Below are 20,695 nucleotides of genomic sequence, written 5' to 3'. Positions count from 1 at the left end.
TCTGCTGGGCCCCTCCCTCACCTCACCCTGCGGGGTTCTGGAAAGCTCTCTGCTGCCCCCTGGTGGGAGAGGCCCAGGGCCGGCAGCCGCCTCTGAGTGCAGGTTCTGGGGCTCCAGGACCGGGGGAAGGAAGGGTGGCGGTCCTCCCGCCCACGCTGGGACCTCCCGCTGTGCCGCCGCCCTGGGCACAGAGCCATGCCCAGGGCTCCGCGCTCTGCCCCCCGGCGAGGCCCTCCCCAGGCCTCGGGGCCCCCTTTTGTCCAATGAGGGGCCTGGGAGAGGGGTTCCGTGGTCAGGCTTCCTCGGGTGGTGGCTGCACGGCGTCGGGAAGGACAAAAAGCCACTGAGGGCCCGGTGGAACCGCTCCGTTTATATTGTGTGACGCTCCCCTCGTTAACAAACGGGTTCGGGAAGAAGAGGGGCCGGAGCAGAGCGTGTGGGTGGGAAGCCCCGGGCACCCTCCCCGAGCCTCAGTCTCCCTGCCTGTGAGCCAGCGGGATGCCTGGGTTCCCGCCCTCGGCGCCTGCGGGGGACAGGCCCCCCCCCCCCCCGGCCCTCCCACTCAGCTGCTGTGATGCCGGGGCAGAGCTCCGAGCCCCTCTGCTCCTGTTTCTTCCGCTGTAAAAGGGGACCAGCCAGTCCGCCCTCCCAGGAGGCTCACGGGTCAGGGCAGAGCCATGCGGACAGACACACGGGGGCTCCGGGATGGGAGCCGGGAGGAGCGTGCCCACGGCCACACGGTGAGCGGCTGGCAGGGCCCTGCCTGGGTCTGCTGGCCTCACAGCCGCCCAGTGATGCCCGAGGACGGGGTGCAGCAGCAGGTGGCCCCCGGAGGCCACAGGGAGGGGCCGCTGCCTCTGTTTCCGGGAAACCGAGCCGGGGACACGGCGCCTGGCCTCAGGGCGGGTGGCCGGGGGCCAGCCAGGGCGCGCGCCCCCAGCAGCGCGGCGGGCCCGGGCGGCCCCGGCGGACGCTGAGCTCGGAGGCGAAGGTGCGGGCCTTCTGGTAGAAGAAGAGCGACCTCTCGCGGTCCCGCAGGAAGTGGTGGTAGATGGTGGCCAGGCGCGTGTAGATCTTCATCTGGGCCTTCTTGTTGCCCAGGTCCACAGCCGCCGCCAGCGCCAGCTGGTAGTACCCGGCCGCGTCGAAGGGGTCCTGGCCCGAGAGGGGACGTTGGGGGGCCACGGGGTACGGGGTCCCCGGAGCCCGAAGGGCAGCCCTCCCGGCGGAGGGGAGGGGTGTGGGGACTGCACCTTGCATCATGGGGCAGTGGTGAGCCCCGCCTTCGCTCCCCAAATACCCTTTTCCCCTCCCACATTTCTGTGGCCATCCCGAGCTCCCGCTTGGCTGTCTACACTCAGCCTGGCCGTCACCTCCCCCGGGAGGTCCCCTCTGACTGCACTCCATCTGGTCCTTTACGGGAAGCAAAGGCCGCTGTCATGCGTTCACACGCCAGCCTCCAGGGACCCCGCGCTCTGGCCTCGGGGCTGACCCCACAGGCTCCTCACGGCCGGGCTGGGAGCGGCCAGGCCTGGGCTCCCTGGGACCGAGGGCGGGCCCAGGCCTCGGGGGTCTGAGCGGCGACCACCCGGCGGGCGATGCCCCCCTGCCCCCACCCCCCGGCCCACCTTCAGGTCGTAGAAGATGAGGTCCCCCAGCACCAGGTACACCTTCACGTAGTACAGCGTCTCCTCGGCGAACTGCAGCGGCGAGTTGCACAGCGACAGCGCCTTGAGGTAGAAGTGCTCGGCCAGCTCGGCGTGGCGCAGCCGCTGGTGCAGGGCGGCCAGCCGGTGGTAGGCCACGCGCTCGTTCAGCCGGTCCCCTGCGGGCACGGGGGCCGTGGTGAGGACACGCTGGGGGGCGCGGGGGGCAGCACAGGCCGGTCCGAGCTGCCTCAGCTCCCGCCCATCACCTCCCGCCTGAGACTCACTCTTCCCATCTGTGAATGGGCGCAGTGGGGCCTGCTCCCCGCCCGCCGTGGGGATGTGGCCAGTGGGGGGTTGGGACGCCCCCCTCTGCCTGACGAAGCCACCTGGAGACCCCAAAGGTCAGACCCGGGCTCCAGGCAACCTCAGCCGTGGCCTCTGACCCCCCTGGTGTATGAGCCGTGGCCACGCCCTTTCCCAAGGACGTCCTCAGACCAGGCTGTGCCAGGTCCCTGCCCCAGGCGAGCGCTGGGGGCCAGCACGGGAACCCCCTCTCACACCTGACTGCGCCTGGCCCTCTGGGGCTCCCATCTTTGGGGGACGGAGGCCTGGGACAGTTCAGTGAGGGGACCGGACACAGGTGCCCGGCATCGAGGGACCAGAGTCTGGAGGGCCCTGAGGGGCCATGAGCCAAGGCCAGCGGGCTAGCCACGTGCAGGGAGGCACGGCATTGGCGGGCACCGCCAGGGACCAGTGAGAGCCGGCACATCTGGGATGGCTGGCCTCGGGTGGCGAGGGACCGAGGAGGCCACAGCCGCAGCGCGACGTTGCTGAGACCCCGCATGGCCTGCCTGGGTCAGCCCCTGCCCCTTCAGCCCCCTCCCCCCGATGCCCGAGGCGGGCGGGGCGGGCTCACCCAGGGTGATGCTGAGCGCCAGGGCCATGTGGGCGAACTCCAGGCCCTCCTGCTGCAGGCCCAGCTCCGCCAGCAGCGCCACCAGCTTGTTGCACAGCCGGAGCTCCGCCTTCTGGTTCCCGGTGGTCACGGCCAGGGGCAGCGCCCGGTCCTGCCCGAGCGGGGAGGCGGGTCAGGCTCCTCCCGCCTCGGCCTACCCGCACCCGGGACCCCCCGCAGAGCCCCCACACCGCCCCGGGAGCTGCCCGCCACGGCCCCTGGGTCCTTACGCAGCTCTGTCCCCCGAGAGAAAGGCCAGCTCCCAGAGGCCTGACACCCCAGGGCCACGGCGTGAGCAGCTGGGGCGTAGCCTGCAGCCCCTCTGTCCACACTGTACAACCCCAGCCGGACCCTCCCCTCCAGCCCCGAGGGCCTGACAGGAGCTCTGCCATGCCCATCTGAACCCGCAGTGGGGCTGACGGAGGGGAGAAGCCGCCCTCCCTGGGGGCACATGCAGACTGGGCCCTGGGCCTGATCCTCCCCCTGGTATGCTGTGCCCTTTGGCACACCCTGTGCTCCTCTGAGCCTCAGTTTCCTCATCTGTAAAATGGGCACAGGCACACTCTGGGTTGTTGGAGATTACAGGGACGCGAGCTGCATGCCGGGAGCTGCCTGTGACCTCACACAATGCGTCCTTTCTCTGTCCCTCTAGGTTGGGTGGGGGTGGGGTCAGGGCTACTCCAGACAGTGCAGAGAGTGACCCTGCCTCCCAGGGGGCCGCTCCGGCTGTGCATGCACCTCTGCCTACGCGGGGACGCCCGCTGAGCCCCGCACCCTGCCCCGCCCGCCGGGGGACGCCCGCTGAGCTCCCGCCCCGCCGGCCTCACCCTGTAGAAGGACACGGCCTTCTCCCGCTCCCGGGCCCCATTGAAGAAGATGTCTCCGGCCGCCTCGAACAGCTCCAGACCCAGGCTGGGGTCCCCCGTGTACAGGGCCGCGTCCTGGGCCACCTGCGGGGACGGGGGCCTGTGAGACCCACCGTGCGCCCGCGGGACGGGGGCCGTCCCCGTGGGACCCTCACAGCCACGTCCCACCCCCCGGGGCCCGCGGGCGGCGGAAGGAGGGCGGTGGGCCTCTTCCCTCTCACACACCGGAGGGGCGGCCCTGGGCTCCGTGGGGTCCCTGTCACCCTCGGGTGAGGGTGATCGCTCCCGCCGTGGCCCGTGGGGAGCTCGGGGCCGGCGGGGCGGGACTGCTGAGGAGCCTGGCGCAGAGTCAGGGCGGGCCCTGAGCCCAGGGGTCCTCCCTCTGGCCTCACGGGGCTCTCACTCCCCGCCCCTTTGTCCCCATGTCCCCTCTGTCCCCTCGGCACTCCTGGTGGCACATGGCTGCCCCCTCTCCCACCAGAGGACTAAGGCCGTGGGCTTCCCTGCTGCGTCGGGGGCCTGGCACGGCACCTGGCGCATAGTAGGTGCTCAACGAATACCGCTGAGTGATGGACTAGCCCCTGCCTGCAGCCCGGTGTACCCAATTGCTCGCAGCCCCAGAGTCGGTGCACCCCGGGCCTTTGTGCCTGTGTCCTGCTGTCCGAACCCCCTCCCAGTGGGCACTGCCCACCTCATGCAACTCACAGCTTCAGTGATGCAGACGGGCAAGGGCTTGCCCTCCTGCTCCTCTGACCCCACCCCGCCACAGCCCCGGGCCGAGTCAGCATTGTCCGAGGAGCCTCTCCCTCAGCCGTACCCTCCCCGGAGCCCGGCCCCGGCCTGGGAGGCCCGGCAGCAGCTCAGGAAGGAGCAGCCTCGCAAGGACAGGAGTCTCCGTTCGCCCCAGATCGCGCCATGTTTCAAGCTGGGGCACAAGCCAGGTGCTGCCGGGGGAGGTCTCCTGTGTGCACCGTGTGGGCACCGTGTGTGCCTGTGTGTGCACCGTGTGTGCACTGTGTGGGCACCGTGTGTGCCTGTGTGTGCACCGTGTGTGCCTGTGTGGGCACCGTGTGTGCACTGTGTGTGCACCGTGTGGGCACCGTGTGTGCACTGTGTGGGCACCGTGTGTGCCTGTGTGTGCACCGTGTGGGCACCGTGTGTGCCTGTGTGGGCACCGTGTGTGCCTGTGTGGGCACCGTGTGGGCACCATGTGTGCCTGTGTGGGCACCGTGTGTGCCTGTGTGTGCACTGTGTGTGCACTGTGTGGGTACTGTGTGTGCACTGTGTGTGCACTGTGTGTGCACTGTGTGTGCACTGTGTGGGCACCGTGTGTGCACTGTGTGGGCACCGTGTGTGCCTGTGTGGGCACCGTGTGGGCACCATGTGTGCCTGTGTGGGCACCGTGTGTGCCTGTGTGTGCACTGTGTGTGCACTGTGTGTGCACTGTGTGTGCACTGTGTGTGCACTGTGTGTGCACTGTGTGGGCACCGTGTGTGCACTGTGTGGGCACCGTGTGTGCCTGTGTGTGCACTGTGTGTGCACTGTGTGGGTACTGTGTGTGCACTGTGTGTGCACTGTGTGTGCACTGTGTGTGCACTGTGTGTGCACTGTGTGGGCACCGTGTGTGCACTGTGTGGGCACCGTGTGTGCCTGTGTGTGCACCGTGTGTGCACTGTGTGGGCACCGTGTGTGCCTGTGTGTGCACCGTGTGTGCCTGTGTGGGCACCGTGTGTGCACTGTGTGGGCACCGTGTGTGCCTGTGTGTGCACCGTGTGGGCACCGTGTGTGCCTGTGTGGGCACCGTGTGTGCCTGTGTGGGCACCGTGTGGGCACCATGTGTGCCTGTGTGGGCACCGTGTGTGCCTGTGTGTGCACTGTGTGTGCACTGTGTGGGTACTGTGTGTGCACTGTGTGTGCACTGTGTGTGCACTGTGTGTGCACTGTGTGGGCACCGTGTGTGCCTGTGTGGGCACCGTGTGGGCACCATGTGTGCCTGTGTGGGCACCGTGTGTGCCTGTGTGTGCACTGTGTGTGCACTGTGTGGGTACTGTGTGTGCACTGTGTGTGCACTGTGTGTGCACTGTGTGTGCACTGTGTGTGCACTGTGTGGGCACCGTGTGTGCACTGTGTGGGCACCGTGTGTGCCTGTGTGTGCACTGTGTGTGCACTGTGTGGGTACTGTGTGTGCACTGTGTGTGCACTGTGTGTGCACTGTGTGTGCACTGTGTGGGCACCGTGTGTGCACTGTGTGGGCACCGTGTGTGCCTGTGTGGGCACCGTGTGTGCCTGTGTGGGCACCGTGTGGGCACCGTGTGTGCCTGTGTGGGCACCGTGTGGGCACCGTGTGTGCCTGTGTGGGCACCGTGTGGGCACCGTGTGTGCCTGTGTGGGCACCGTGTGGGCACCGTGTGTGCCTGTGTGGGCACCGTGTGTGCCTGTGTGTGCACTGTGTGTGCACTGTGTGGGCACCGTGTGTGCCTGTGTGGGCACCGTGTGGGTACTGCGTGCACGCGAATGGAGCACCTGCTGGGTTAACACGGAGTGGGCCCCGCGAGGGGCACATGCCTCGTCCTCCTGGGAGCTGAGGCTGCTGGGAAAGGTGCTGGCAGTGGGTGGGGGCCGTGGGGAGATGGCACAGGCCCCGGGCATGCCGCTCGGCAGGGGCTCAGTGCGAAGGAGTGCTGCCCGGGCACAGGTGCCCGCAGCCCGCCGCCCACCTGGATGTACAGGTCCACCAGCTCGTCCTGCCGCAGGAGGTAGTAGATCCTGCCGGCCTGCAGCCAGGCGTGCGCCTCCTTCTCCTTCTCCTGGAGGTCGATGAAGATGCCCAGGCTGCGCTTGGTGTATTCCAGCGCCAATTTGTAGGCCCTGGAGCCGGAGCCACGGTCAGAACTGGCCCCCGGGCGCTGGCCGATTCCTCCGCCCGCCCGCCCGCCCCCCGGGCGCTAAGGAAGGACATGGCCCCCGGGGGGGCCCCGGGAGGCGGCACGGCCTCCGGGCCCGGCCGCCTGCTGCCCGCGGAGCCCCTCACCGCTCGGTGCCCAGCGCCAGGTAGAGCCGGCTGATGGTCTCCAGGAGCTGCCCCTCCAGCGCCGTGTCGGCCGCCCGGCGGGCCAGCGCCAGCTGCAGCTCGTGGTAGACGAGGCACTGGGCCCTGCGGGGCCGCACCGCGCTGTAGAAGTGGCACAGCCGCTGGACGGCACGCAGCTGGCCTGCGGGACAGGGGAGAGGCGGCGGCCGTCACTCACCGCAGCGGGCGGGGCCAGGCCCTGTGTGTGCCGCGCTCCCACCCCCTCGCTGGGTCATGGCGGGTAGGACGCTGAGCCCAGGCAGGCCGAGCAGCTATCCAAGGTCACACGCTGGGGCCAGGCAGGGCAGCCACGGGTGCTGGAGAGATGGCGCCCGTCTCTATCAGCCCCGGGCGATGCCCGTGACGGCGGGGTGCTCGGGTGGGTGCGGGGCAGACATGCTGGTGGCCCTGCCTGTCCGGCCCCCGCGCGGGAGCCGCCTGCACAGGGTGGTTTCCATGACTCAGCGCTGTCGGGGTGAACTCCGCCGCCCGCCTGTGACTCCCACACCCGGCGCCCTGGCCGGCGACGGAAAGGAAGCTCGCTCTTTCCGGGAAGGCAGAGGGGCTGGGTGGCACTTACCGTCCAGGTGGCCGGTCTCCACGGCCACCAGGAAGGCCCACTCGTAGTAGCACTTGCCCCGCTGGGCCAGGGCCCGGCGCGTGCACAGCTGGCCCAGCTGCAGGAGCACGTGGGTGAGGTCCGGGCCACGCTCCCCGCTGGGCAGCCCGGCGAAGAGCCGCGCGGCCCGCAGGAGGTAGTGCTGGGCCAGCCCGCGCGCCCCCGCCTGCAGGCACAGCGCCCCGAAGTTGGCCAGGGCCACCGCCTCGTTCCGCCGCTGGCCCAGCCGCCGGGCGACGCCCAGGGCGTGGAAGTAGCCCTCGGCCGCCCGCCGCGTCCGGCCCGTCCTCTTCAGGGCCACGGCCATCATGTTGGCGACCACGCCCTCCCGGTCCCCGCCGGCCGCGGCCGCGGCCACCACCGACCGCAGGATGCCCAGCGCCACGCGGCTCTGCCCGAGCAGCACGTGCAGCCAGGCCAGGGCCAGCAGGTCGTCCACCACCCGGCGGCCGCCGGCCTCGGCGTCGGCCTGCAGCGCCCGCGTCATGCAGGCGATGGCTGGGCCGTGCTGCCGGTGCAGGCTGTGCAGCCGGGCCAGGCTGGCGTAGAGGGGCCCGCGCCACGCGGGGGCCGGGCCGGGCGCGGGGGCGGCCAGCGCCTGCCGGAGGTAGGGCGCGATCTGGGGGGGCAGGCGCGGGGGCCGCGGCGCGTTCCGCAGGACGAGGTCCACGCTCCGCAGCGCGCCGGCCAGCGAGCCCGGGGCGCGCAGCAAGGCCGCCCGCACGCAGCCCCGGGCCAGGCGCGGCAGGCACAGGCGGCCGTACATGTCGGCCAGCAGCAGGTAGCCGTCGGCGGGCCAGGCGGCGTCCGGGCGGCCCAGGGCGCCGTGCAGCAGCAGCAGCCGCTCCAGGAAGGGCAGGGCCGCCTCGGGCTGCTTGAGGCGGACCCGCAGCCGGGCCAGCAGGAAGCAGGCGCGGGCCTCGGCCTGCGGGCTGCGGGCGGCCACGGCCCGGCGCAGGGCCAGCCGCAGCAGCTCCGCCTCGGCCTCGGTGCCGCCGCCGTGGCCCGGCGCGCCCAGCAGCAGGGCGCAGGCCTTGGGCACCACCTGCCCGCACCGGCCCCGGTTGCTCTGCCGCAGGTGGACGGCGGCCAGGTTGGCGTACAGAGCCGCCACCAGGCGGAGGTCCCCGAAGCGGCCGCCCAGGGCGCCCAGCGCCTCCTCGAAGTACACGCGGGCCTGGGACAGCTTGAGGCGCCGCGCGCACAGCAGCCCCAGCAGGAAGCAGAGCCGGGCCAGCGCCATGGGGAGCTCCGCCTTCTTGGCCGCCCCACGCGCCTGGGCCAGGCGCCCGGCCAGCTCCTCCTCGTCGGCGAAGCCACGGAACACGGAACCGAGCGCCGGCAGAGAGGCGTCGTACAGGCCACGGAAGCTGGGCTCGAACCCGGGGGCGTCCAGGAACCGCAGCAGGGGGCCCAGGGCCCCCGGGTCCGCCCAGTCGTCCTCCGCGTCCAGGCAGAAGGGGGGCTCCTCGGGGTCCGGCGAGCTCGCTTCACTGGACGCCGAGTTGAGACCCCAGGACCCTGGCTCCTCGGGGCAGCGGTGGCAGGACTTCCATCGTTCCAGAACCTTCTTCACCGTCTGCAGGGTCTCGTGTGGCTCCGGGTGTAGGCCAGGCAGAGGTGTTTCTGCAAGTTACCGAAACCGGAGATGGATTAGAGTCTGCTCCGCGTCCAGGACGGGGCAGCGATGTCCCTCCCCAGGCGCAGCGTCCCTGTGGCTCAGCGCACAGTGTGGCTCAGCGCACAGTGTGGCTCAGCGCACAGTGGGGCTCAGCGCACAGTGGGGCTCAGCGCACAGTGGGGCTCAGCGCACAGTGGGGGCTCAGCGCACAGTGGGGCTCAGCGCACAGTGGGGGCTCAGCGCACAGTGGGGCTCAGCGCACAGTGGGGCTCAGCGCACAGTGGGGCTCAGCGCACAGTGGGGGCTCAGCCGCATGGTTACAGGAGAACACAGGCCAGTCTGGCCTCCTTTTCTTAGTCTTCCCTGTTTGAGAGCAGTTGCAGGAGACTAGTGTCCTCGCTCTGTGACCACACAGGCCCCTTCCCTGCAAAGCCACTCAATGGGACACCCACTCAGTGCTGCAACTGCCCACGTGACACCAGTCAGGTGCAGCGATCCTGTGACATCATCAGGAGCCAGTCAGAGGAGGGCTTAGCCTGAGCTATAAAGCCAGCCACGGAGCCGAGAGAGCCAGATATGGAACCGAGAGAGCCGGCCCAGGGGAGGAAGCCCCCTCCTCTCCCGGGACCGTTTCCAGCCAGAAGGAGTGGAGTGCCCGCCCCGCTCCCTCCGCCTGAGCGGTTTGGGGCGCTGAGGCCACGCCGCCAGCGGGTTACAGGAGGCGGGTGGGCGCGGGAGCACACGGCGCCGGGACTGCTGGGTCTGGAGAGCCCGGCCCGAAGGCCAGGCCAGTCGCTGAGCAAACACGCCGTTTCCTGTTGGGAAAACACGGCTCCGGGGAGGAGAGCAGCAAAGAGCCGCTGTCTCAGGCCCGCGGGCAGAAGGGGTCCAGACTGGGGGCAGGGGCCAGTGCGGTCGGAGTCAGTACAGGGAGTGTGGCTCACTGGCTGCGCCCGACCCGACGTTGGATTTGCCAGGAAAACACCCAGGTCTGGGGCCGCAGGGGCTGTCGCAGCAGAGGACGCTCCCCGGCACCTCACGCAGCCTCCAGGCAGGACCCCCCAGCCCTCCCGCAGGGGTGAGGGCTGCCCAGCACCCACGGCGGCCAGCCCCCGGGCCTCTGCCCGCGTCAGCCCTGAGCCCAGCGTGCCCAGAGGAGCCCACCTTGCTCTTCCGACGGCTCAGCCTCAGTGTCTCCGTGTCTGTCTGAAAGGGGAGGAAGAAGGGTCAGCCTCCGGCCAGTGCCCTCTGACCCCGGCCGTGTGCTCAGAGGGGGTGACCCCAGATGGTGACACTTCCAACTCCAGCGCCGGGAGGGGCCGTGGGGCTCAGGGGCCCACCGCTGAGGAGCTGAGAAGCTGGGTCCCCCAGGGTCTGCCTCCACCAGCATCACTGCAGGGCTGTCTTCCAGGAGGGGCTGCGGCTTCCGCCCTCGAGGCTGCGGCTCTCCCAGGGAACAGGGGGCCCCCTCCCCCAGGCAGCGCCTCCCCAAGCCTCAGTGCTCCCTCTGTGGAGCGGGTACACGAGCCGCCTCAGGAACCTCATGAGAAAGAGCAGAACGGAGACCTGCAAGTGTGAGCTGTCGCCTGAGACCGCGCGGAGACTCAGCCCGGAGACCACGCGGCGTCCGGCAGGGCGAGCTGACCCGGACGCCTCCCCAGAACCAGGGCCCAGTGCGGGTCCCGGAAAGAGGGGGACCCCACACCAGGCCCGGCCAGTGGCAGCGCTCAGAGAAGCAGGGCTGCGTGGCGGGGCTCTCACTTGCTGCCTGGGGAAACGTCTCGCCACACATGTTCACAACAGGCAGATGTGTGTGCGCGCACACACGTGTGTGTGTGTGTGTGTGTGTGTGTGTGTGTGTGTGTGGCTATTTGTGCCAGGGTGTATTTGGGTGTGCATGTCTTCATGTGAGTGTGTGTGTAGGCACGTAAGTGTGTGCACATGCAAGTGTGTGTCTGTTCGTACATGCAGGCGTGCACCCACGCGTGTCTGTCTCCCTCCAGGGGGAGGAAGCCGTGAGCCACGTTCGTGACCAGTGCAGCGACTGGCAGGTCTGTCCCGGCCTCGGCCCCGTCCCGTTTCCTTCTGTCGCTGGGACACACCTCCGTCCTCTGCCCTGCACACGGACGGCCTTGGGGAGAGGGGACCCGGGGCAGCGGCTGGGAGTGGCCGCCGGGCCGGCCGCACCGCCCCACACCGCCCCGCCCCGCACCTACCCAAGCTGTAGGCCGTGCAGACGTCCGCGCCCGCCGTCCGGCTCAGCAGTCGCCGCGCGTCCTCCTCGGAGAAGCGGCCCTCCCGGCGGAGGAAGGCCCTCTCCTCCTCATCAAGGAACAGCACGCTCTCCAGCCTGAGAAACAGAGGCTCACCTCACACCGCCGCCTCCCTCCACCGGTCCCTGCACACCTACTGTGCACCCAGCAGCGAAGGCCCCAGACAACACACCTACTGTGTGCCCAGCAGCGAAGGCCCCAGACAACACACCTACTGTGTGCCCAGCAGCGAAGGCCCCAGACAACAAACCTACTGTGTGCCCAGAAGCGAAGGCCCCAGACAACAAACCTACTGTGTGCCCAGCAGCGAAGGCCCCAGACAACACACCTACTGTGTGCCCAGCAGCGAAGGCCCCAGACAACAAACAAAACCAAACAGCCTGCCTCCAGGGAGCCCCGCCTTGCCAGCCCAGCAGCGGGCGCTCGGAGCCGGGGCTGGGACAGACGCAGCGGGTCACAGAGCTCCTGGGCTGCCTGCAAAGCCCGACCTCAAATGCCCTCCCCCTGTCCCCCTGGAGGCCGGCGTGACGGTGCAGGCAGAATGGATCCCTCCGCACACTCAGCTCCTCACACAAGCCCACCGCGCTCCCAGGCACCCACGCCAACACGCGTGTGCTCCGTGAGGCTGGGGGGAGGGGCCAGAGGACACAGGGAAGGGGGGGAGGGAAGGGGGACGTTCCCTGCAGAGGGTGGGACTTGGACATGCACCTTGGGGCTCAGAGGGTGCTGTTCTGAGAAGGCAGAGGACCTCAGAGCAGCCGTGGGACATCGGGCACAATAAATGACAGGTGTCAGTGTCATAAAGACAAGAGAGACGGGTAACCGCAGGCGAAGGGGACAGACAAGGAGACAAGACAGCTGGGAACACGCCGTCTGGAACGTTCCCTGGCTAGAGCGGGCGTGTGGGAAACTGGCGAATCCGAATGGGGGGTGTGAGGACGGGGTGTGAGGACGGGGTGTGAGGACGGGGGTGTGAGGACGGGGGTGTGAGGACGGGGGTGTGAGGACGGGGTGTGAGGACCGGGGGTGTGAGACAGGGGGTGAGGACGGGGGGTGTGAGGATAGGGTATGTGAGGACGGGGTGTGAGGACGGGGGTGTGAGGACGGGGGTGTGAGGACGGGTGTGTGAGGACGGGTGTGTGAGGACGGGTGTGTGAGGATGGGGGTGTGAGGACGGGGGTGTGAGGACGGGGGTGTGAGGACGGGGGTGTGAGGACGGGGTGTGAGGACCGGGGGTGTGAGACAGGGGGTGAGAACGGGGGGTGTGAGGATAGGGTATGTGAGGACGGGGTGTGAGGACGGGGGTGTGAGGACGGGTGTGTGAGGACGGGTGTGTGAGGACGGGGGTGTGAGGACGGGGGTGTGAGGACGGGGGTGTGAGGATGGGGGTGTGAGGACGGGGGTGTGAGGACGGGGGTGTGAGGATGGGGGTGTGAGGACGGGGGTGTGAGGACGGGGGTGTGAGGATGGGGGTGTGAGGACGGGGGTGTGAGGATGGGGGTGTGAGGATAGGGTATGTGAGGACGGGTGTGTGAGGACGGGGGTGTGAGGATGGGGGTGTGAGGATGGGGGTGTGAGGACGGGGGTGTGAGGATGGGGGTGTGAGGACGGGGGTGTGAGGATGGGGGTGTGAGGACAGGGGGTGAGGACGGGGGGTGTGAGGACGGGGGGGGTGAGGATGGGGTGTGAGGACGGGGGTGTGAGGATGGGGGTGTGAGGATGGGGGTGTGAGGACGGGGGTGTGAGGACGGGGGTGTGAGGATGGGGGTGTGAGGACGGGGGTGTGAGGACGGGGGTGTGAGGATGGGGGTGTGAGGACGGGGGTGTGAGGACGGGGGTGTGAGGACGGGGGTGTGAGGACGGGGGGCGGGCGGTGTGTGAGGACGGAGATGTGAGGACGGAGGTGTGAGGACGGGGGTGTGAGGACGGGGGGGGGGGTGAGGACGGGGGTGTGAGGACGGGGTGTGAGGACAGGGGGTGAGGACGGGGGTGTGAGGACGGGGTGTGAGGACGGGTGTGTGAGGATGGGTGTGTGAGGACGGGGGTGTGAGGACGGGTGTGTGAGGACGGGGGTGTGAGGACGGGGGTGTGAGGACGGGGGTGTGAGGACGGGGGTGTGAGGACGGGGGTGTGAGGACGGGTGTGTGAGGATGGGTGTGTGAGGACGGGGGTGTGAGGACGGGTGTGTGAGGACGGGGGTGTGAGGACGGGGGTGTGAGGATGGGGGTGTGAGGACGGGGGTGTGAGGACGGGGGTGTGAGGACGGGTGTGTGAGGACGGAGATGTGAGGACGGGGGTGTGAGGACGGGGGTGTGAGGACGGGGGTGTGAGGACGGGGGTGTGAGGACGGGGGGTGAGGACGGGGGTGTGAGGACGGGGGGTGAGGACGGGGGTGTGAGGACGGGGGTGTGAGGACGGGGGTGTGAGGACGGGGGGTGAGGACGGGGGTGTGAGGACGGGGGTGTGAGGACGGGGTGTGAGGACCGGGGGTGTGAGACAGGGGGTGAGAACGGGGGGTGTGAGGATAGGGTATGTGAGGACGGGGTGTGAGGACGGGGGTGTGAGGACGGGTGTGTGAGGACGGGTGTGTGAGGACGGGGGTGTGAGGACGGGGGTGTGAGGACGGGGGTGTGAGGATGGGGGTGTGAGGACGGGGGTGTGAGGACGGGGGTGTGAGGATGGGGGTGTGAGGACGGGGGTGTGAGGACGGGGGTGTGAGGATGGGGGTGTGAGGACGGGGGTGTGAGGATGGGGGTGTGAGGATAGGGTATGTGAGGACGGGTGTGTGAGGACGGGGGTGTGAGGATGGGGGTGTGAGGATGGGGGTGTGAGGACGGGGGTGTGAGGATGGGGGTGTGAGGACGGGGGTGTGAGGATGGGGGTGTGAGGACAGGGGGTGAGGACGGGGGGTGTGAGGACGGGGGGGGTGAGGATGGGGTGTGAGGACGGGGGTGTGAGGATGGGGGTGTGAGGATGGGGGTGTGAGGACGGGGGTGTGAGGACGGGGGTGTGAGGATGGGGGTGTGAGGACGGGGGTGTGAGGACGGGGGTGTGAGGATGGGGGTGTGAGGACGGGGGTGTGAGGACGGGGGTGTGAGGACGGGGGTGTGAGGACGGGGGGCGGGCGGTGTGTGAGGACGGAGATGTGAGGACGGAGGTGTGAGGACGGGGGTGTGAGGACGGGGGGGGGGTGAGGACGGGGGTGTGAGGACGGGGTGTGAGGACAGGGGGTGAGGACGGGGGTGTGAGGACGGGGTGTGAGGACGGGTGTGTGAGGATGGGTGTGTGAGGACGGGGGTGTGAGGACGGGTGTGTGAGGACGGGGGTGTGAGGACGGGGGTGTGAGGACGGGGGTGTGAGGACGGGGGTGTGAGGACGGGTGTGTGAGGATGGGTGTGTGAGGACGGGGGTGTGAGGACGGGTGTGTGAGGACGGAGATGTGAGGACGGGGGTGTGAGGACGGGGGTGTGAGGACGGGGGTGTGAGGACGGGGGTGTGAGGACGGGGGGTGAGGACGGGGGTGTGAGGACGGGGGGTGAGGACGGGGGTGTGAGGACGGGGGTGTGAGGACGGGGGTGTGAGGACGGGGGGTGAGGACGGGGGTGTGAGGACGGGGGGTGAGGACGGGGGTGTGAGGACGGGGGTGTGAGGACGGGGGGTGAGGACGGGGTGTGAGGACGGGGGTGTGAGGACGGGTGTGTGAGGACGGAGATGTGAGGACGGGGGTGTGAGGATGGGGGTGTGAGGATGGGGGTGTGAGGACGGGGTGTGAGGATAGGGTTGTGAGGACGGGGGTGTGAGGATGGGGGTGTGAGGATGGGTGTGTGAGGACGGGGGTGTGAGGACGGGGGTGTGAGGATGGGTGTGTGAGGACGGGGGTGTGAGGACGGGGGTGTGAGGATGGGGGTGTGAGGACGGGGGTGTGAGGACGGGGGTGTGAGGACGGGGGTGTGAGGACGGGGGTGTGAGGATGGGGGTGTGAGGACGGGGGTGTGAGGACGGGGGGTGAGGACGGGGGTGTGAGGACGGGGGTGTGAGGACGGGGGTGTGAGGACGGGGGGTGAGGACGGGGGTGTGAGGATGGGGGTGTGAGGATGGGTGTGTGAGGACAGGGGTGTGAGGACGGGGGTGTGAGGATGGGTGTGTGAGGACGGGGGTGTGAGGACGGGGGTGTGAGGATGGGGGTGTGAGGACGGGGGTGTGAGGACGGGGGGTGAGGACGGGGGTGTGAGGACGGGGGTGTGAGGACGGGGGTGTGAGGACGGGGGTGTGAGGACGGGTGTGTGAGGACGGGTGTGTGAGGACGGGGGTGTGAGGACGGGGGTGTGAGGATGGGGGTGTGAGGATGGGTGTGTGAGGATGGGGGTGTGAGGACGGGGGTGTGAGGACGGGGGGTGAGGACGGGGGTGTGAGGACGGGGGTGTGAGGACGGGGGTGTGAGGACGGGGGTGTGAGGACGGGGGTGTGAGGACGGGGGGTGAGGACGGGGGTGTGAGGACGGGGGTGTGAGGACGGGGGTGTGAGGACGGGGGTGTGAGGTCGGGGGTGTGAGGATAGGGTGTGTGAGGACGGGTGTGTGAGGACAGGGGGTGTGAGGACGGGTGTGTGAGGACGGGTGTGTGAGGACGGGGGTGTGAGGACGGGGGGTGTGAGGACGGGTGTGTGAGGATGGGGGTGTGAGGACGGGGGTGTGAGGACGGAGGTGTGAGGATGGGGGTGTGAGGATGGGGTGTGAGGATAGGGTGTGTGAGGACGGGGGTGTGAGGACGGGTATGTGAGGACGGGGGTGTGAGGACGGGGGTGTGAGGACGGGGGTGTGAGGATGGGGGTGTGAGGACGGGGGTGTGAGGACGGGGGTGTGAGGACGGGGGTGTGAGGACGGGGGTGTGAGGACGGAGATGTGAGGACGGGGGGCGCGGTGTGTGAGGACGGGGGTGTGAGGACGGGGGTTGAGGACGGGGGTGTGAGGACGGGGGTGTGAGGATGGGGGTGTGAGGACGGGGGGGTGCGGTGTGTGAGGACGGGGGGTGTGAGGACGGGGGTGTGAGGATGGGGGTGTGAGGACGGGGGGGTGCGGTGTGTGAGGACGGGGGGTGTGAGGACGGGGGTGTGTGGACGGGGGTGTGAGGACGGGGGTGTGAGGACGGGGGTGTGTGGACGGGGGTGTGAGGACGGGGGTGTGAGGACGGGGGTGTGAGGACGGGGGTGTGAGGACGGGGGTGTGAGGACGGGGTGTGAGGACGGGGGTGTGAGGATGGGTGTGTGAGGACGGGGGTGTGAGGACGGGGGTGTGAGGATGGGTGTGTGAGGACGGGGGTGTGAGGACGGGGGTGTGAGGACGGGGGGGCGCGGTGTGTGAGGACATGTCGGGGTTCATTCCTGGGCTTGACAGTCAGACGGGGTTTTGCAAGAGGATGTCTGGTTTTGAAAGCAGAGTGGTTTCGGAGGAAAGAACATCATGTTCTCAGCTCCCTCTCGAGGGCGGAGGAAACCCTGGACGTGGAGGAAAGAGGAGAAAGCGTGTGGTCCCGGGGGCCCGGCCGTCGGCGGAGGGTGCGGGCCTGGTGCTGTCACCGCGACCTTTCCCCGAGGCCCGGACACAGGCTGTCAGGCGGAGAGGCGGCAGCAGTGGCTCCTACACACAGGCGCAGCCCGGCCCTGAGCGGAGCGCTGCCAGCGACTCCGTCCGTGGCGAGGGGCGTCCTCGGGGCCTCCTGCTAAGCAGGCCGGCCCGGCACACCTCTGGGTTAAGATACAACCGCAGCCCGGCCGGTGGCTCCATGATAGAGCGTCCACCTACGACCGGGAGGTCACGGTTCAATTCCCGGTCGGGGCAATGCCCAGGCAGTGGGCTCCATCCCCAATGTGGGGAGTGCAGGGGGCAGCCGGTCCATGATTCTCTCTCTTCCTTCCTTCCTCTCTGAAATCAATTATATATATATTTAAAAAGATAAGAAACAAACAAAAATGAATAATAAATAAAAGAGACGGGGCAAGGGGGACCCCACAGTGAGGAGCCGGGCCGGGATGACGGTCCCCAGGGAGGAGCCACAGGAAAGGGCCAGGCCAGCTTCACAGCTGGACGGGGGGGGGGGGGGGGGGTGGAGGGGGAGATGGTGAATGGTAGCTGTGAAACCGGGGTCACTGGCCAGGCCCGGAAGCTCTGAAGGGCTTTTTGAGAGGATCCTGGCATTGCAGCTCCTGGCCCAGGGGCCATCAGGGTGCGGTCCGGAGCCGCGGCACTGATGGCCGCTCGGCGGCTCTAAGCCCAGGACCGGTCCATATGAGAGACATGGGGGGTGAGGCCGTGGGAAGACAAGGGACTGGGGATGGGGCCACAGGGGACCCTGAAGGCCTGGGGAAGCGGAGGAGGCAGGAAGGACACTCTCCCCTCCCCCCCTGCAGCCCGTGGATGGAGCAGCCCAGGCGTCTGGCGGTGGTCTGGCCTCAGAACGAAAGAAGCCACGTTGGTGGGTCCAAACCCCAGGAGGAGGCGCTGTGCACGCCGCCGCCCCGGGGCTGGTGCGTAGTCACCGAGAAAGACCCTGGCAGCGCCGAGAGCACGGCCTCCAGGCCCAGACAGGAGGGACCCTGGCCTGGGGCGGTGGCAGCCGGACTCCCCCAGCCCGGGGTGTGGCTGGGAGCCGGCTCGGGGGTGTGGGCCAGCCGGGCCGCTGGTCCCCGAGGCAGGCGGGCAGCGGCGGGCCCGGGCGGGGCAGCAGGGGGCCTGGGCCACTCACTCGGACGCGCCGCCCTGCACGCTGACGAGGCCGGTCCGCACAAAGCCGATCCGGCCGGAGCCCACGTGCCGGCCCAGGAACCAGGGCAGGCCGGGCACCCGCGCGCCCAGGATCTCGATGCCGTCGCCGCTGAGGAAGGTCAGCTCTTCGGGCCCCGCGCCCCGGTAGCCGGCCACAGCGGAGGCCAGGCCCACGGCTGCGGAGGGAGGGCACGGTCAGTGCGGGGGCCGGCCGGGCAGACGGCAGCCGCAGCCAGGCGCACCCGTCCCGCCTGCCGTGGGACCCGGGGCACCTGCCCGCGTGTGGGGAGGCCTGGCCACCCACCGCACCAGAGGGCCGGCATCTACGTGGCCCTCAGAGAGGGCGCTGTGACCTCACGCTGACGTGGGAAACAGGGCCCTCCTTCCAGGCCTCGCCAGCAAGGCCGGCCAGGGCCCCTCAGGGCGCACGGGGCTGTGAACGCCGGTCCCTCTCACCCCCTCCCACGGGGCACGTGCCGCCCGACCTGAGGCAGCGCGGGGAGAGCAGACGCGCCGGCCGAGCCCAGGGTCACGGCAGCGCTGGCTTTCTGAACCAGACCCGGCCTCACGGGCCTGGCCGGCGTTCATAGCGCTCCAGCCCGCCCCAGCCGCCTGTCCCAGGCTCAGTGTTTAACCGGAGCAAGCAGCCTGCCTGGCTGGGGTGGGGGCAGGTGGGGGTGTGGGGGTGGGGGGTGGCTGTGGCTGTACTGGGGGTGGGGTGGGGGGTGGGGGGTAGGGATGGCGGGTGGGGCGGGTGCTGCACCAGCCCACAGGCCTCGAGCCTCAGTTATCGCCTCGTGAACTGGAGAGAATTGTATGTCTTCTGGCTTGGGGCGCCTTCAGGGGAGTGCAGAAGCTTCCAGAATGCTGGTGCCCGCCCACTGCCGCAGGGGAGACAATTACCCATCAGCTGGGTGTCTGGCGTCACGGGTCCACCCACAGAGTCCTCGAAGGGGTCCCAGGCGACTCTGAGAGCCCATCTGCAGCGGGAGGGGGGGGTCACTGCTGTGGGGGGTGAGTTAGCAGCCCTGCGACTCATCGGGTCCCACCACCTGGCCCACCACACACACACACAATCACACACACACACACAATCACATGCACACACACACAACACACACAGTCACACACAATCACACGCACATGCACACAAATCACAGCAAAACACACATACAATCACACACACAACACACACGCACACACACACACATGCACACACATACTCGCGCACATGCACACACACACATGCACACACACATGCACACACATACGCACATGCACACACACACACACACAGGCACGCACACGCCTGCCCCGGGGTGTGGCCTTCAGGCCCAGGCGTGGCCCGGCCCAGGCCCGTGCTGCCTCCTGCCCAGGTGCCTCCGCCTCCCCAGGCTCCGCCGGGCCCTTCCTCCCAGGAGGGAAGCTGGCACAGTGGGCAGCGGGGACGGACTCTCTCTGTGCCGTGGCTGCCAGGCAGCCCCAGCCGAGCTCATGCCCATGGCAGCACGTGGGCAGCGTGGTCTCAGGCTCCCACCTGGTGGCACTGGTGCAGGCCCCGTGCGCTCCCAGCCTCGGCACTCGCCCTGGGCTCCCACACAGCTTTCCTGGGCAGGGGGCTGGGAGCGGCAGGAGGATCGGGGGTCTGGCCCCCTCCCCCGCCCCCCATGGACAGCCCAGGCCTGGCCCCCGCTTGGGGCTGCCAGGAAGCAGAGGGGAGGCCGGTACCTACTGATGGAACGGCGGCAGTGGCTCTGCAGCAGATTCGGCCTCCTCCTCCTCCTCCTCCTCTTCCTCCTCGGAGCAGGCGCGGAGCCTGCGGGCCGGGGAGCGGGGGGCCGGGGCCGCCTCCCCCTGGGGCGCCCCCGAAGCCGGCCTGAGAGGCCAGGGGCCCCCGCCTGCCCGCTGCGGACCGGAGGTCTCTCTCACGGAGCCGTCAGGACACAGGACGAAGAAAGGCCCTGTGAAGTGACAGGTGGTCCCTCAGGGGGGCCAGACACGGGGGCAGCCATCCCTCTGCAGCGGGACCCACTCTGCCCTCAGGACACAGGTGTGGGCGCCCCCCGGCCCCCCGTCTCTCACCCGCAGCTGCCAGGCACCAGACCCCAAGGACGGCACGGGGAGGCTGGACCTGGGCTGGGGTCCTGGCTCTGCTGGCCTTCCCCTGGGAGCCTGGCTCCCCCCCCCACACTCTGGGGGCCTCAGTTTCCCCTCCTACGCTGTGAAGGGCCAGATGTGTGACCCCACGGGCGATTGGCCCACGTCAGGAGTGGGGGCCGGGGTGGTGCTTGCCAACCCCCTTCCTCTTACGTGGTGGGAAGCTGACCGGTGACAAAGCCCGGGCGCCCCCATCAGTGCCCCCGCCCGAGCCCCGCGGCCCCCTGCACAGCCCAGCTGTGGGGCCCCGCGCCCGGCGGCTCACCGTCCTGCACAAGGAGGCTCTCGTGCGTCAGCCGCAGCGCCTCCTCGTCCACGTGGACCCGGACGGCCGCCTCCTCCTGCTCCTCGGGCGCCCGCAGCCAGAAGGCCGGGCCCACCAGCAGGTCCTCCAGGCAGTGGTGCGTGAAGCCTGCGGCAGGCGGCCGGTCACCGCGGGCTCAGGGCGGCCGGCCCGGCACCCACCGGGCTCCGGGAGACACCCGCCTGGCTGTCCCCACCCGGGGCTATGGGGGAGGGGGGGGCCTGTCTCCCTGTCGGAGCTGCAGGGACCAGCCGTGACCCTGACCGCCCTGGGCCTCGGGAAGATTCGCGAGGACAGTGACTTCCTGTTGGCCCCTAGTGTCCTGGGCTGTGAGACGGGACAGAGCATGCCCACGGGGGTGAGCGGGGGGCCGCCCTGCTCGGGGCAGCAGGAAACTGTCGCTGATTCTTATTTTCAAACC

General features: G+C 69.3%; 1 protein-coding gene across 2 annotated transcripts in view; it reads right to left on the bottom strand.

The window, feature by feature from the left end:
- Positions 1 to 333: 333 nt before the first annotated feature.
- The window catches only part of SH3TC1 (SH3 domain and tetratricopeptide repeats 1), a 53,523-nt gene continuing 33,161 nt past the window's right edge, over positions 334 to 20,695 (bottom strand). For both annotated transcript variants that reach the window (XM_084874080.1, XM_084874079.1), the window contains exons 6-18: positions 20,236 to 20,382; positions 19,546 to 19,774; positions 18,717 to 18,793; positions 17,794 to 17,989; positions 10,997 to 11,130; positions 9,945 to 9,986; positions 7,121 to 8,785; positions 6,502 to 6,682; positions 6,188 to 6,338; positions 3,432 to 3,554; positions 2,566 to 2,716; positions 1,629 to 1,825; positions 334 to 1,155 (exon numbers count right to left, since the gene is read on the bottom strand). In XM_084874080.1, the coding sequence (XP_084730206.1) occupies positions 898 to 1,155; positions 1,629 to 1,825; positions 2,566 to 2,716; positions 3,432 to 3,554; positions 6,188 to 6,338; positions 6,502 to 6,682; positions 7,121 to 8,785; positions 9,945 to 9,986; positions 10,997 to 11,130; positions 17,794 to 17,989; positions 18,717 to 18,793; positions 19,546 to 19,774; positions 20,236 to 20,382 (3,551 nt within the window). In that variant the 3' untranslated portion in view covers positions 334 to 897. The remainder of the gene's footprint in view (positions 1,156 to 1,628; positions 1,826 to 2,565; positions 2,717 to 3,431; positions 3,555 to 6,187; positions 6,339 to 6,501; positions 6,683 to 7,120; positions 8,786 to 9,944; positions 9,987 to 10,996; positions 11,131 to 17,793; positions 17,990 to 18,716; positions 18,794 to 19,545; positions 19,775 to 20,235; positions 20,383 to 20,695) is intronic.

This window comes from Pipistrellus hanaki (assembly GCF_964339955.1).
Source record: "Pipistrellus hanaki genome assembly, chromosome: 1".
Taxonomy (NCBI): Eukaryota; Metazoa; Chordata; class Mammalia; order Chiroptera; family Vespertilionidae; genus Pipistrellus; species Pipistrellus hanaki.
Note: the sequence above shows the minus strand (reverse complement) of the source record. Positions and strands in the feature narration are given on the sequence as shown.